General features: G+C 64.8%; 1 protein-coding gene across 1 annotated transcript; it reads left to right on the top strand.

The window, feature by feature from the left end:
* The first annotated feature begins 6629 nt into the window (after window positions 1-6629).
* LOC144279189 (blue-sensitive opsin) lies at window positions 6630-11262 on the top strand. The gene is made up of 5 exons (XM_077840672.1): window positions 6630-7014; window positions 7346-7514; window positions 8184-8349; window positions 10596-10835; window positions 11134-11262. The coding sequence occupies exons 1-5, from the start codon at window positions 6630-6632 to the stop codon at window positions 11260-11262; spliced, it is 1089 nt and encodes a 362-aa protein (XP_077696798.1).
* The last annotated feature ends 484 nt before the right edge of the window (window positions 11263-11746 follow it).

Below are 11746 nucleotides of genomic sequence, written 5' to 3' on the forward strand. Positions count from 1 at the left end.
GCCGCTCGCTCATTGGCCTGCGCCGTTGGCCCCTACAGGCGGGGTCGGCGCGCTCCCGGCGGCCGTTGGAATTGGCGCGAAGCGCTGTCAGTTATAACGTTTTAAAGAGGGCGGGGCTGGGGAAGCGCGCGCGGATCCTGATTGGGCCCCGGCTGCCTGTCTGCTCGTCCATTGGTCCAGTGGCCCATCGGTCACTTTCCAAAAGGGGCGGGGAACGGCCTCAGATTACAGAGGTTTGAAATTTAACGGTTTTAACGGTTTTTCACCTCAACAGTCACCGCCACCGCCACCCCTCCTTCCAGCGGCCTTTTCCGGCGCAGGCGGAGTTCGTGGCTCTCACGCACCTCCCTGCTGCTCCACCTCAGTCAGCAACCCCTGCCTGGGCATTGCCACACCCACTCTGTGGCCGCTCAGTCAAAGAAGGCTTCCCTAGGCCCCCCAACATGGCTGCCCGAGACCCCCAGTCACGCCAAGGCCACCCTGGCTTCTCCCAACATGCCCACCCAGTCATGCCAATGATGCCCGGCTCCCCCCAACATTGCTGCCAAGGCTGCCTCGGGCCACCCAACATGGCCACCCGTCACACCAAGGCTGCCCAGTTCCCCAACGTGGCCACCCAGTCATGTCAAGGCCCCTTGGGCCACCCAACATGGCTGTCCAGTCACACTTAAGGTCACCCTCACTCCCCCCAACATGACTGCCCTATCATGCCAAGGCTGCCCTGGCTCCCTCTAACGTGGCCGCACCATCATGTCAAGGCTGCCCCAGTTCCCCCCAGCATAGCCTCCCCATCATGCCAAGGCTACCCCAGCTACCCCCAACATGACTGCACCTCACGCCAAGGCTGCCCCGGCTACCCCCAACGTAGCCGCCCCGGCTACCCCCAACGTAGCCGCCCCATCATGCCAAGGCTGTCCCGGGGCCCCCAATATAGCCGCAGTCACGTCAAGGCTGCTCTCTCCCACAACCACACCCCCTAGCCATGGCCACCCACTCGTTCCACCACGTCCCCTCCTCTCCAGGGCTCTGCAAGTCCCCCATGACGCTAGGGTCATGCCCAGACCACCTGCACCGGCCTCACAGTCATGACAGTTCTGCCCCGTCCCTTCCATCAGCCCTAGCTCAAGGCCTCACAGTCGTGCCAAAGCTGCCCCATGCCCCCAACTGCCTCAGCAGGGAAATGTTGCTGCACCTAGCTCCAACCCCCAACCTCATATGGCAGGCCTCAGACACCATTTTATGCCACCCATGGCTATGGGGGGCTGTGGCTGAGGCCATCCCGCCAGCGCGCGAGAAACCCGGCCCCCGGTCTGTGGCACCCGCTGATCAGACTATCGGGGACGCTGACACCTGTACAGACGCCTCAACACGCCATCTTGTCTAGCTCAGAGACGCCAACCTTCTGGAGGTGCCTGGCCCGGTCGGTAATAACCCAAGCCCAACAGCAGAGGGCTCTCCAGTCCCGATCGGAACCTGGGCCCTAAACTAGTATATGGGCCATGCTTGGCTAAGGCTTGAGGCACTGGGGCAAAGGGGTGGGGACCGGGAGCCAGGATTCCTGGGTTCTGTCCCTGGCTCCGGGAGGTGAATGGGGGCTGGTGGGTCAGAGCAGAGGCGGCCATCCGCGTCCTCAGACAAAGCAGCTGCCCCAGATGGCCTTTAGCCCCACACCCCCGAGAGGGGAAAGGCCCTGTCTCCCATTCCCTGTCCCCCTGAGCCAGCCAGCCCCTTCCCCTGTCCCAGGTGGGTGAGGGGTGTGGTGGGGGCGCTGCCCACTCCCCCCCTCCCCCAGGAAGCGCTTGGTGAGATGAGATGAGCTTTAATTGGCCTTACAACAGCTGCTGCGAGCTAATCCCCCCTGACTTTAATTTCTGCCTGTGCTCTCTGTTCCCGCGGGGGGGGTGGGGGGACAGGGATTATAACCCTCCCTCTCTCACATCTCCCCACCCGGGGTCCTGGGTGTCAGGGCCTGGCTGGGGCAGCCGGCTCCAGGATTGGACCAGGGGTCTGTAAGGCGGGGCTGCCTGGATTTACACCCCCCCTCAGTTTCTGTGGGGGACGCATCCTGCCCTGATTTCGCTGGATCCCCGCCCAGCCCCTCCTCTCCCCGGTCCAGGGCTGACAAAAGCTGCTAATAGTGGCATCCTAACCCTCCATCCAGAGCCTGGGAATGTGGAATAGGGGGTCACAGTGCCATGGGGGATGGTGCAGCGGGGATGGAAGGGTGGTGACCCCAAATAGACTCAGTCCCAACTCCCCGACCTACAGCTCCCTGCTAGCCCAGCCCTGCCCCCGCCCAGCTCTGCTGGTGCCCCTCACTCCCGACCTGCAGCCTCTGCTAGCCCAGCTCTGCCCGCCCCCCCAGCTCTGCCGGTGTCCCTCACTCCAGATCCGCAGCCCCTGCTAGCCCAGACCTGCGCCCCCCAGCTCTGCCGGTGTCCCTCACTCCCGACCCGCAGCCCCTGCTAGCCTAGCACTGGCCTTCCCCAGCTTTGGGTAGGCTGGGGTTTGCAGCAGGAAGCTCAGCCCAGTCTATGCCCCACGCACTCCCGCTAATCCCTGTCAGCACAAGCTCCCGATTTAGCCCTAATCCTGGCTCCTCAAGGTGATCCCCCGCCCCCCAGCTCCAATGGGGATTTGGCCCATGGCTCCCCTATGGAGCGGCAGGGCCTGTGCACCTTGGCAGACGTGGAAGTGGAGTAAATGCTGATTCCAGCTCCAAATTACCCCCCTGCAAAGGCTCCTGGGAGATGTAGTCCCAATCCTGCCCCCTATCCCTGTGGCACCGGGATTCATGGTGTCATGGTGCCATCTAGTGGCATGTTGCCAGCTGTGCAGAGCCCAGGACAGCAGAAAACTTGTGAGGGGAGCATGGGCTTGGTGGCACACCAATCACAGGTTGGATGGCGAGGTGGGGCCGATCGCGGGGTGGGGCAATTGTGGGGTGGGGCCAATGGCAGGGCAGAGCAGATCATGGGGCAGGTGGCGAGGCAGGATGGATCGTGGGGCGGGGCAGGTCCCGTGGCGGGAGAGATGGCAATGAGGGTGGATGGTGAGGCGGGGCGGATCGTGGGGTGGGACAGATCATGGGGCAGGTGGCAGGGCGGGGTGTGGGGCAGGCCGGGGCAGATTGTGAGGCAAGTGGCAATATGGGCAGATAGTGGGAAGGGGCAGGCAGGTGGCAATGCGAGGCGGATTGTGACAGGCAGGGCAGGTGGTGGGGCAGGGCAGGTGGCAATGCGAGGCAGGGCAGGCAGGTGGTGTCACTGTCAGACTCACAGATCGTGCCCACTCTTGGCCCCGTGTGGTCCGTGGGGGGAACCCCCTTCAGTGAGACAGCCCTTCTCGGGGGTCCACTGTCTCTCAGGGGTCCAGCCCCTCCACCTCCTGGAGCCGCACTCTCTGAGCCTTAGCACATCTGTCTCTGCCATGGGCCCCCTCAGGGAGTCCACTCGCTCTGGACCCCTGGGGCCTCCACGCCTGTGAGGAAGTGGGACTGTTCTTAGTGTTTCCTCTGAATAGTGTGGGGGTGCCTCAGTTTACCCTATGCAGTTCTTAAGTCTCTAGGGGGTGGGATAAGGGTGTATGGTCGTTGCAGAGCCCTCGAGGGCAGGTGTGTGCAGGGGTCTGGACACAGAGAATGGCCGACACCCCGTTTCCTGGCCACTGATGGCCTGGGCCCTTCCCCCCTGCGAGGTGAGAGCTAAAGGGTTTGAGAACAAAGGAATCCGGTGACCTCCTGGCCCAGGAAAGGGACAAAGCCCAGAGGAGGAGGGGCTGGAGAGAGTTTCAGTTTTGGGCTGGGTGGTCAAATGCAGGGAACCCCAAGGCTGGAGTCTTAGCTCCCTGCCCCCCAGAAGGACTTGACTGAGGGGTCCTGGTTGTACCCATAAGCTCTGTTTTAGACTGTGTTGCTATTGTCCAATAAACCTTCCGTTTTACTGGCTGGCGGAGAGTCTCAGTGAATCCCAGGAAGAGGGGTGCAGGGCCCAGACTCCCCCACACTTCGTGACAATGTCCAGAGAGAATAATGCCCCCCTGTTCTCTAGACTGGAGTGACACTCAGCCGGCATAAAGCAGCAGGGTTTATTGAGCGTCTGAACCCAGCATAGGAAACTCTCTGGGCCTCAGGCCTGGCCCGCCTCAGCCCAGCACATCCCAGTCTCCCCTGCATCCAGCTGGGCTCTGCCTGCTCCCTCTCTCCAGCCCAGAGCCCCCCTGCTTCCCAGCTGGGCATCTGATCTCACCGGCCCCAAGCCCCCCCTCTGTCCATTGTCTTCTCTCCAGGTAAACAGGTTGCCTGGGCCCCCTCTCCTCTCCTCTGTCCTCTGGCCCCTCTGGCTGGAACTGCCTGGTCAGAACACTGGGTCCTCTCTCTGCAGCCCATTGTCCTCCCACTGACCAGACCCGGCAGCTGGGCCGCTGGATCCCCAGTCACCAGTCGCTGGGGTCTCCATTCTCCAGGGTCCCAAGTTCCCTCACTGGTCCTCTGTAACAACAAACTCCCTCTCCCATCCCCTTGTTAAACCAGTAATACGCAGGGAAACTGAGTCCCACCCCCTCTGCATGCAAACCCCTGGAAAACAAGTAAAAAACAAGAAAACCCCCCACTTTGTCACAGGTGGCAATGCAGGTGGATCGTGGGGCAGGATGGATCGTGGGGCAGGGCAGGCAGGTGGCAACACGCAGTGGGTGGTGGGGCTGGGCGGATTGCGGGGCAGGGCCCATCGCAGGGCAGGGCGGATCATGGGGCAGGGCGGGCAGGTGGCAATGCGGGCGGATTGTAGGGTGGGGTGGATCGTGGGGCAGGACAGGCAGGTGGCAATGCGGAGCAGGTGGTGGGGCAGGGCCCATCGCAGGGCAGGGCGGATTGTGGGGCAAGGTGGGCAGGTGGCAATGCGGAGCGGGTGGTGGGGCAGGGCGGCCAGGTGGCAGTGCGGGCAGATTATAGGGCGGGGTGGATCGTGGGGCAGGACGGGCATGTGGGAATGTGGGGCAGATTGTGGGGCAGGGCCCATCGCAGGGCGGGGCCGACTGCTCAGCACATTGGGCTCAGGCACATTGCAGGAGACCCCTGGGGATGGGCCCAGCAGTTCCCAGCCCCGGGCGGGCTGGCAGGTTATGGACCGTGGTCGGTGCCCCTGCCCCGCGCTGTGCGAACCAGGCTTCGCCCAAGGACATGAACAGGAGGAAACACTTGTCCACCCAGAGCATGGTCAGCCTGTGGAACCCCCTGCCACAGGACATTGTGCAGGCGGGGCAGCGAGGAACGGGGGACAGGTCCAGCGCTAGCCGCTAGCCATGATGGCCAGGCACGCAGCCCCCTGCCTGGGGTGACCCCAGACCTCTGACAGCCAGGAGCCTGCGGGGGAGCCGTGTGGGTCCCAGGATAACGGTTCTGTTCTGTTAGCTCCCCCAGAGGCTCCAGCACGGGCGCAGTTGGAGGAGGTCTGCCCTGGCTTTGCTGGGCTGGCAGGGGCTGCGGGTCGGGAGTGAGGGGCACTGGCAGAGCTTGCGGGGGCAGGGCTGGGCTAGCAGGGGCTGTGGGTCGGGAGAGGGGCACCGGCAGAGCTGGGGAGTGGAGGTTTGGAGGGTCTGTCCCAGGATTTGGGGGGTCCTGGAGGGTCTCCCATTAACCCTTTCTCCTCCAGGGCCCTATTAGTAGGAGTTCGGCCCCGGTGGGTCTCTGAGTCACCCCCCATATCTCCCCCCACAAAGCCAGGGCTTAATCGGGGCTTGGGCGTGATTAGTCTTTGGCAAAGCTGCTTGACTCCGTGGCTAAGCCCATCTTTGCAGCCCTTGGGCTGTGCTGGGCACAGCGCTGCCGGGGGATAAGCCCGGCTCAGCTGAGCTTTCCAGTTTTAGGGGCGATTAGGGAAGGAGCCAGTGTTAACTAGGGCAAAGACAGATCCTGCTGCCCCTCCCCGCACGGCCCAGGGCACCCCCCGGCTCCCTAGGGTATAAAAGACCCCTCTCTTGGCCCCTCCACCACTCGTTGCTGCCCGCCATGGCCCCCCCGCCCGTCTGAGCGCCCTGGGGCCCACTGGTGCCACGGTGACACAGGGCTGGGCTGTGTGCGGACACAGGGACGCTACCTCTCTGTCTGCAGCCGCTGCGTTCCCTCCTTCCTGCCGGTGCCCCGGCTGCTGGCTGGTTGTGTGTCTGTCCATCCATCCATCCCGAGACCACATCTATCTATCTATCTATCTATCTGTCTATCTATCTATCCCCATACACCCCCTCTATCTATCTATCTATCTATCTATCTATCCCCCCACACCCTCTATCTATCTATCTATCTATCTATCTATCTATCTATCTATCCCCATACACCCATCTATCTATCTATCTATCTATCCATCCATCTATCCCCCCACACCCTCTCTGTCTCTCTATCCATCCCCTCTACCTATCTATCTGTCTATCTAGCCCCACACCCCCCTCTATCTATCCATCCCCCCACACCCCATCTATCTATCTATCCATCCCCATCCACTGTCTCTCTTTCCATACACAACCTCCATCCATCCTGTAGCCTCTCCATCCACCCACTACCCCTGCATCCATCCCCACAAACACGCCTCCCCACACGGCTCCCTGCCCGCCTCGGCCGCTCCTTCCTGCCAGCCATGCACAAGACCCGCGACTTGCGGGACGACCTCCCGGAGGACTTTTTCATCCCGGTGCCTCTGGACACGAAGAATCTGACGGCGCTGAGCCCGTTCCTCGTGCCGCAGACACACCTGGGCAGCCCGGTCATCTTCATGGGCATGTCGGCCTTCATGTTCCTGCTCATCACGCTGGGCATGCCCATCAACGTCCTCACCATCTTCTGCACGGCCAAGTACAAGAAGCTGCGCTCCCACCTCAACTACATCCTGGTCAACCTGGCCATGGCCAACCTGCTGGTGATCTCCGTGGGCACCACCACGGCCTTCTATAGCTTCTCCCAGATGTACTTCGCCCTGGGCCCCACGGCCTGCAAGATTGAGGGGTTTGCTGCCACGCTGGGGGGTGAGTGGGGCTGCAGGTTGGGAGTGAGGGGCACCGGCAGGGCTGGGGTGGGGGGCAGGACCGGGCTGGCAGGGGCTGCGGGTCGGGAGTGAGGGGCACCGGCAGGGCTGGGGGGCCCAGGTCTGGGCTAGCAGGGGCTGTGGGTCGGGAGCGAGGGGCACCGGCAGGGCTGGGGGGCCCAGGGCCGGGCTAGCAGGGCCTGCAGGTCGGAAGTGAGGGGCACCGGCAGGGCTGGGGAGCCCAGGGTGGTTAGCAGGGGGCTGGGGTTGAAGGCAGGCGGTCGGGGGATGGGATCCCTGCTGCCCCGTTGCTCTCAGCCGCTCCACCTCAGGCATGGTGAGTCTCTGGTCTCTGGCTGTCGTGGCCTTCGAGCGATTCCTGGTGATCTGCAAACCCCTGGGGAACTTCACGTTCCGCGGCACCCACGCCATCATCGGCTGCCTCCTCACCTGGATCTTCGGCCTTGTGGCTTCTGCACCCCCCCTTTTCGGATGGAGCCGGTAGGTGTCAGCTGTGGGAGCCCAAGCTGGGCTAGCAGGGGCTGCAGGTCGGGAGTGAGGAGCACCGGCAGGGCTGGGGGGCCCAGGGCTGGGCTAGCAGGGGCTCCGGGTTGGGAGTGAGGGGCACCGGCATGGCTGGGGGGCCCAGGGCTGGGCTAGCAGGGGCTGCGGGTTGGGAGTGAGGGGCACCAACAGAGCTGAGGGGGGGCCCAGGGCTGGGCTAGCAGGGGCTGCGGGTCGGGAGTGAGGAGCACCGGCAGGGCTGGGGGGCCCAGGGCTGGGCTAGCAGGGGCTCCGGGTTGGGAGTGAGGGGCACCGGCAGGGCTGGGGGGCCCAGGGCTGGGCTAGCAGGGGCTGCGGGTTGGGAGTGAGGGGCACCGGCAGGGCTGGAGGGCCCAGGGCTGGGGTAGCAGGGGCTGCGGGTTGGGAGTGAGGGGCACCAACAGAGCTGAGGGGGGGCCCAGGGCTGGGCTAGCAGGGGCTCCGGGTTGGGAGTGAGGAGCACCGGCAGGGCTGGGAAGGCCCAGGGCTGGGCTAGCAGGGGCTGCGGGTTGGGAGTGAGGGGCACCGACAGAGCTGGGGGGCCCAGGGCTGGGCTAGCAGGGGCTGCGGGTCGGAAGTGTGGGACACCGGCAGGGCTGGGCTGGCAGCTGTCTGTGTCCCCCCCAGGTACATCCCCGAGGGGCTCCAGTGCTCATGTGGCCCCGACTGGTACACGACCAACAACAAGTGGAACAACGAGACCTACGTGATCTTCCTCTTCTGCTTCTGCTTTGGGGTCCCCCTCAGCATCATTGTCTTCTCCTATGGCCGCCTGCTTCTGACGCTGCGTGCTGTGAGTGCCCCTGACGGGCCCACTGAGTCCCCTCTCGCTGCCCCGGTGTCCCCCGAGTCCCGTCCCACCGCCCTGGCCCCCCGGATTCCCGTCCCGCCGCTCTGGGGCCCCCCAACTCCCCTCCCGCCGCTCCAGCCCCCTGAATCCATTCCCGTCCACCCCGTCTACCCTCCTGCCCAGGGCCCCCATGAGTCCCCTCTTGCCACCCTGGGGCCCCCTGACTTCCCTCCCACCCCAGTCCCCCTGACTCCGCTCCCACCCAGGCCCCCCCGAGTCTCCTCCCGCTGTCCCAAGGCCACCCAACTCCCCTCCTGCCGCCCCAGGCCCCCCTGACTCCTCTCCTGCCGCCCCGGGCCTCCTGAGTCCCCTCCCGCCGCCCTGGGGTCCCCCAACTCCCCTCCCGCTGCCCTGGGACCCCCCAACTCTCCTCCTGCATGCACAGGGCCCCCCAAGTCCCTCCTGCTGCCAAGGGCTCGCCCGACTGCCTCCCTGCCACAGGGCCCCCCAACTCCTGCCAGCACAGATACCCCTGGACTGCCCCCGCCACCACGGCCTCCCCTGGTTTGCATCCTGCTGTCACGAGCACCCCAACTGCCCCCACTGCCACTGGCCCCCCCCAACCCCCTCCTGCCACCAAGGGGACCCCTGACTCCTGCCAGCCCAGAGACCCTTTCTGCACCTGACGGGCATAGGGTCCCCCCTCCATTCCTGCCCACCCACCACCCTCCTCCCCACTGGCACAGGGACACCCTCACCCCCTTCCTCCCATCAGTATGGGGACCCCCCAACCTTCCCACCATGGGGACTGCCCTGGGCCCTTCCCTTCCACTGGGACCCCCCACATTGCCCTGCAGCCACGGAGAACTCCATGGGGTCACAGCGCTGGGAAGGCCATGTGGTGCCCTTGGAGCAGGCAGCATGTGGGGCTTGGCCCCCATCCCAGGGCGGTGGCACCCCTGCTGGGGGCTGTGGGGGTAGGGCAGCCATGTGGTGGGGGTGGGGACCAAGCTGGTGTGACATGGACAGGGACAGGGCGAGTTTGGGTGGAGCCGGCTTTATTGGAGCTTTATACAGTGCGGGGGGGGGACAGAGGGACAGACAGCGCTGGGACATGCCCCTTCCCCCCCCAGCTTCACCCCCCAGGCCTCCCTTCCAATGGGCTTGGGTGGATCCCACCAGTACTGTGGACTTCTGCCCCCCCCAGCTGTCCCCGAGCCGTCAAAAGATATGGGGGGGTCCCACCAATATGGTGCCTCCCCCGTGGCACAGAGTGCATTTGCTTCTCACCCCCACAGGCAGGTCCCTCCCCCCACAACAGCCTCCCTGGCCACCCCCCAACCTTGTGGGTTTGTGTGAGACCCACTAATATGGCCACCTTGCGCCATCCGCATCCCCATGTGGATTAGGGTGGGTGCCTATGTTCCCACAGGGATTAGGGCGGGTCCTACCAACATGGACACCCTGTGAGCTCCATGTCACCACATGGATTAAAAGGTGGGTGCCACAGACATGCTGCCCTGCATCGTCCGTGTCCACGTGCAGGTTATGGCTGCCCCGTGCGGATTAGGGTAGGTCCCACTGATATGGCCGCCCAACACAAATGGGGGTGGGTCCCACCGATATGGCCGCCCAACATGAATGAGGGTGGGTCCTACCAAGATGGCTGACTGCAGCGAATGAGGGTGGGTCCCTGTGCTGTGGCCCCATGTGGTTAGAGTGGGTCCCACTGCCGTGGCCGTCCATCTCCCGTGCCGATTCGGATGGGTCCCAGCAATATGGCCGCAGCGGCCCCACAGATGAGGGCATGCCCCACTGAATCGTTACCGTGTCCCATGGATGAGGGTGGGCCCCACACAATGACCATCCCTGCCCCCCATGGATGAGCGCAGGCCCCAAGCAATGGCCGCTGTGCCCCACAGATGAGGGTGGGCCCCACGCAATGACTGTCCCTGCCCCCCACGGATGAGCGCAGGCCCCAGGCAATGGCCGCTGTTTCCCATGGATGAGCGCAGGCCCCAGGCAATGGCCGCCGTGTCCCATGGATGAGGGTGGGCCCCACACAATGACCGTCCCTGCCCCCCACGGATGAGCGCAGGCCCCAGGCAACGTTCGCTGTGCCCCATGGATGAGGGTGAGCCCCACACAATGGCCGTCCCTGCCCCCCATGGATAAGCGTAGGCCCCAGGCAATGGCTGCTGTACCCTTGCATGAGAGCGTGCCCCACCCAATCCTCCCTGCCCCCACAGGTGGCCAAGCAGCAGGAGCAGTCAGCCACGACCCAGAAGGCCGAGCGGGAGGTGACCAAGATGGTGGTGGTGATGGTGGCCGGGTTCCTGGTGTGCTGGCTGCCCTACGCCTCCTTCGCGCTGTGGGTCGTGACGCACCGTGGGGAGCCCTTCGACGTGCACCTGGCCTCCATCCCCGCCGTCTTCTCCAAGTCCTCCACCGTCTACAACCCCATCATCTACGTCTTCATGAACAAGCAGGTCGGTGCCACGCCAGGCGGGGCTGGCAGGGGGCCGGCATGAGGCTGGGCTGGGCTGGGGGGAGCAGGCTGAAGGGAATGGAGAGCTAGGCTGGGGTTGGGGAGCTGGCTGAAGGGAATGGGGGGCTGGGGGAGGCTGGGCTGGGCTGGGGGGAGCAGGCTGAAGGGAATGGGGGGCAGAGGGGACTGGGATCAGGGACGCGCCAGGAAGTGAGCTGGCAGAAAAGAGAGGGGTGCAGTTAGTGGGGCTGTGGGGTGCCCCCCATGCTCAGCCCCCCGCTGACTCCCCCCTCTTGCAGTTCCGCTCCTGCATGCTGAAGCTGGTGTTCTGTGGCCGCAGCCCCTTTGGGGAGGACGACGACGTCTCGGGGTCCTCGCAGGCCACCCAGGTCTCCTCCGTCTCCTCCAGCCAGGTGTCCCCAGCGTAGCCCAGCAGGCCCTGCTCGGTGGGGCCCGAGATATCCCAGCATGCCCTGCTGTGGGGGGGCGAGATATCCCAGGGTGCCCTGTTGTGGGGGGGCCCCCCCAAGCTATCCCAGCATGCCCTGCTCAGGGTCCCCCCCCAAGATAACCCAGCATGCCCTGCTGTGGGGGGGCCCCGAGATATCCCAGCGTGCCCTGCTCGGGGTCCCCCCCCGAGCTATCCCAGCATGCCCTGCTCCGGGGGGGGCCCAGGACACCCTAGCATGCCCTGCTGTGGGGGGGGCAAGATATCCCAGTGTGCCCTGCTGTGGGGGGACCCCGAGATATCCCAGCGTGCCCTGCTGTGGGGGGACCCCCCTGAGCTATCCCAGCATGCCCTGCTCAGGGTCCCCCCCCAAGATAACCCAGCATGCCCTGCTGTGGGGGGGCCCTAAGCTATCCCAGGGTGCCCTGCTCCGGGGGGGGCCCCAGGACACCCCAGCATACCCT

Source organism: Eretmochelys imbricata, chromosome 23 (assembly GCF_965152235.1).
Source record: "Eretmochelys imbricata isolate rEreImb1 chromosome 23, rEreImb1.hap1, whole genome shotgun sequence".
NCBI classification, from domain to species: Eukaryota; Metazoa; Chordata; order Testudines; family Cheloniidae; genus Eretmochelys; species Eretmochelys imbricata.

Excerpts from the sequence above, each read along its gene's own strand:
- LOC144279189 (XM_077840672.1), top strand. The coding sequence starts at position 6,630 with ATGCACAAGACCCGCGACTTGCGGGACGACCTCCCGGAGGACTTTTTC. Across the intron at positions 7,015-7,345 it reads GTTTGCTGCCACGCTGGGGG|GCATGGTGAGTCTCTGGTCT; the intron begins GTGAGTGGGGCT and ends GCTCCACCTCAG. Across the intron at positions 7,515-8,183 it reads CCCCTTTTCGGATGGAGCCG|GTACATCCCCGAGGGGCTCC; the intron begins GTAGGTGTCAGC and ends TGTCCCCCCCAG.